The following is a 2763-nucleotide window of genomic DNA, read 5'->3' as shown; positions in this document are numbered from 1 at the left end:
GACCTGGGGGTTGGAGATGGATTATTTTAGAAGGGGGACATAGGCCCATGGGCTGTGGGTTGCCAGGAAATTCAAGATATTATTGTCCTCCCCAGAGCCCATTTAAGAGGGATCCCAGGAGGAAGGAGGCGTGTGTCTGAGAGTGAAGATAATGAACCAGTGTTGAGGACTCGGCAAACACCAGGCTGGACATGACACTGGACAGAGAATGAGGCTGCGCCTCAGAGACTCCGAATGGGCCAATCTGCCAGGGAGGAGAGCACAGACCTGTCGGCCTGAGTCCAGTGGGAACCCCTAAGTCATAAACACGGTTCCCATGTTCAAGCCCGCTCTCTGGTGTCCATTGGTTACCAACATTTTCAAGCCCCCACTGACCCTGGATTCCTCCTCCTCTGCTGGGGGAGTCCTCTGCCCCATGGGTCTCCTCTGCTGCTTCTGTGGGTTCTTGGCTGTGGGGAGCCTCTGAGCCAGGTGATGGACAGGATGACCTGCCATCTGTGGCAGGTCCTTGAGCTTCTGATCAGTCCTCTTTCTTAATTGATTGTTGGATTTCCTAGTCATCAGAAAAAGAGTAAGCATTACACAGACACCAGACGAAAGTCCCTCCTACCCTTATTTACCGAAGTAGGGATGGAGGGACACACTGGCCACCGACTCACGCCCACTGTAACTTGGTCCTCTCTGAACCCAGGTCCCAGTTGTGCTATTTTGTGACTCTCTCCCAGCCTGGCCTACTCCCAGAACAGGACACAGATTTTGTAAAACAAACGCTGCTTGATTTCTAGAGGGAGAAGTGAGATTTGCAGCCTTGCATAAAAGTGTTCTGGGCTCTGAGTTTGTGTACAGTCAGTGCCTCAGAGCTGAAACCTTCTGACAATATTAATCAAAGCCAAGAGACGAATAGCTAACAACTAGTGATTTTTTTTCCAGCTAGTTCCAGAAAACCCACCATTTTCACAAAATGATTTCTCACTCTGAAAACCTCCCAGAAGCTCAAAGCTTTGCAAAGCTTTCTTACTTAACCTATGGACACTCGTGACGTTTCACAGGAGACCCCTGTGACCACATGCCACACTTCACACAGAGGCAGGCACAAAGCCAAGCCAGGACCAGCCCTCTGAGGATCCTGCGATGCTGACACGTATGTGCACATTCACACCAGGCATCGCACACATCACAGCCCATGTCATGGGGGGACATGCAAGATGAAAGGCCCCAGGTATGTTCAGCGGAAACCTTGAGCCCACACTGTGCTTGACTGTCCCATCCTTACTCCCTAATACTTGTCTTACCTCCCCTCTTGGGATCCACGTCTTTGTGAAATGGTGGGGGGCCGGTCCACCAAAGCCTGACATTTTACATTCGAGACACAGCGGGCAGTGAGATCCTCTCCTGGCTTCAGAGGAAATCGCAGAAGAACCTCCACAGAGGCAAGAACAACCCATTTCTCTGTCATCAAGTCAATCTAATGCAGGGAAAGGAGAATCGAGAGGCAGCCTGAGTTCTGCAGGCAGGAGGAAGGCTTGGCAGAGGAGAGGAGGAACTCCCAACTTCCTGAGATTTTAAAGGGAATGCTGGACAGTCTCACATTTCATTGTTTTTTCTTTCTTTTTTTCAAAGAAGTCATTATATGAAAAATATACTTGTACATACATGTTTACAGCAGCACAATTCGCAGTTGCAAAAATATGGAAGCAGTCCAAATGTCCAACAGTCAACGAGTGGATAAAGGAACCATGGTGTGTGTGTGTGTGTCTGTGTGTATGTATCTATCTATCTATCTATCTATCTACCTGATAGAATACTACTCAGCCATAAAGGGAAGAAATTAATGGCCTTCGCAGCCACCTGGATGGGATTGGAGACTATATTCTCTGTGAATGAGTCAGGAATGCAAAACCAAACACCTTAAGTCTTCACGCATGCGCGGGAGCTAAGCTATGAGGGCGCAAAGGCAATCTCAACAGTTCTTTACTCCAGAGCTGGTGAGGAGTTTGCTGGTGACCTTCAAATGGCCCAAGAGTGACAGCCCAGGGTATCGGGAAGAGCTGCTGTTCCCAGGTGGGAACTAAGGGGCGGTGGCATTGGCATTTTCCCGTGTCCCTGAGAGGAATTACAAATTGATTTTAACGGGTCAGTGTCCGTGTATGGAGGTTGTGACACCCTGACTATGACCCGATCCTGGGCGGGGAGCCTGCTTCAGCCGTCCCCCTAGGCTTGGACTCCCCGCCTTCCGCCTGCCTCCCAGGGGACCCCGCAGCTCCCGCACTCACATCTCTTTGTGGGATCCCGCACTGCTTTAAGAACTGCTTCCCCTGTTCCATGGAGAGAGTGTTGGGGTCCATCACTGCTGGTCCTGCCCAAGCGATTCTGTTTCCCTGTGGAGGGAAGAAAACGAGACGCCGATTCCTTCCTAGCCCTGGAATCTCCCAGGGGCAGGATGCAGTCAGCCCCGTCTCTCTGCTGTGCCCACGGCGTCCCTAGGAGGAAACGCACACGTCCTGTCTTTCAGCCCACACGGACGCAACCTTCTCTTTCTTTCATGTCTTTCTGCTGATGTGACACCAACGTGAATGAGAAAAGCAGGTGATCTATAAAAGCAATTGTTCACTGGACTTAGCATGTTTGATATGTATGCAATGCAGGTCCCCCCTCTAGAGACCCTCATGGTATACCCTCAGACATCTGGGTAATTTGATCATGGAACTGGCCTCAAAGAATATTCAGTATATTAGAAAACTGGATATTTTAACCATCCGTACA

The 2763-nt window shown here is 50.1% G+C and overlaps 1 protein-coding gene across 1 annotated transcript in view; it reads right to left on the bottom strand.

Annotated features, from left to right (window-relative positions):
- The window catches only part of LOC105514827 (protein FAM90A27P-like), an 8504-nt gene extending 6132 nt beyond the window's left edge, over window positions 1–2372 (bottom strand). Inside the window, exons 1-3 of the mRNA XM_011946487.1 lie at window positions 2274–2372; window positions 1293–1465; window positions 372–553 (exon numbers count right to left, since the gene is read on the bottom strand). Coding sequence (XP_011801877.1) covers window positions 372–553; window positions 1293–1465; window positions 2274–2345 — 427 coding nt within the window. The 5' untranslated portion in view covers window positions 2346–2372. The remainder of the gene's footprint in view (window positions 1–371; window positions 554–1292; window positions 1466–2273) is intronic.
- Window positions 2373–2763: the final 391 nt, after the last annotated feature.

This window comes from Colobus angolensis, unplaced genomic scaffold, assembly GCF_000951035.1.
Source record: "Colobus angolensis palliatus isolate OR3802 unplaced genomic scaffold, Cang.pa_1.0 Scaffold25, whole genome shotgun sequence".
Classification (NCBI taxonomy): Eukaryota; Metazoa; Chordata; class Mammalia; order Primates; family Cercopithecidae; genus Colobus; species Colobus angolensis.
This window is presented reverse-complemented; position numbering and strand designations above follow the sequence as displayed.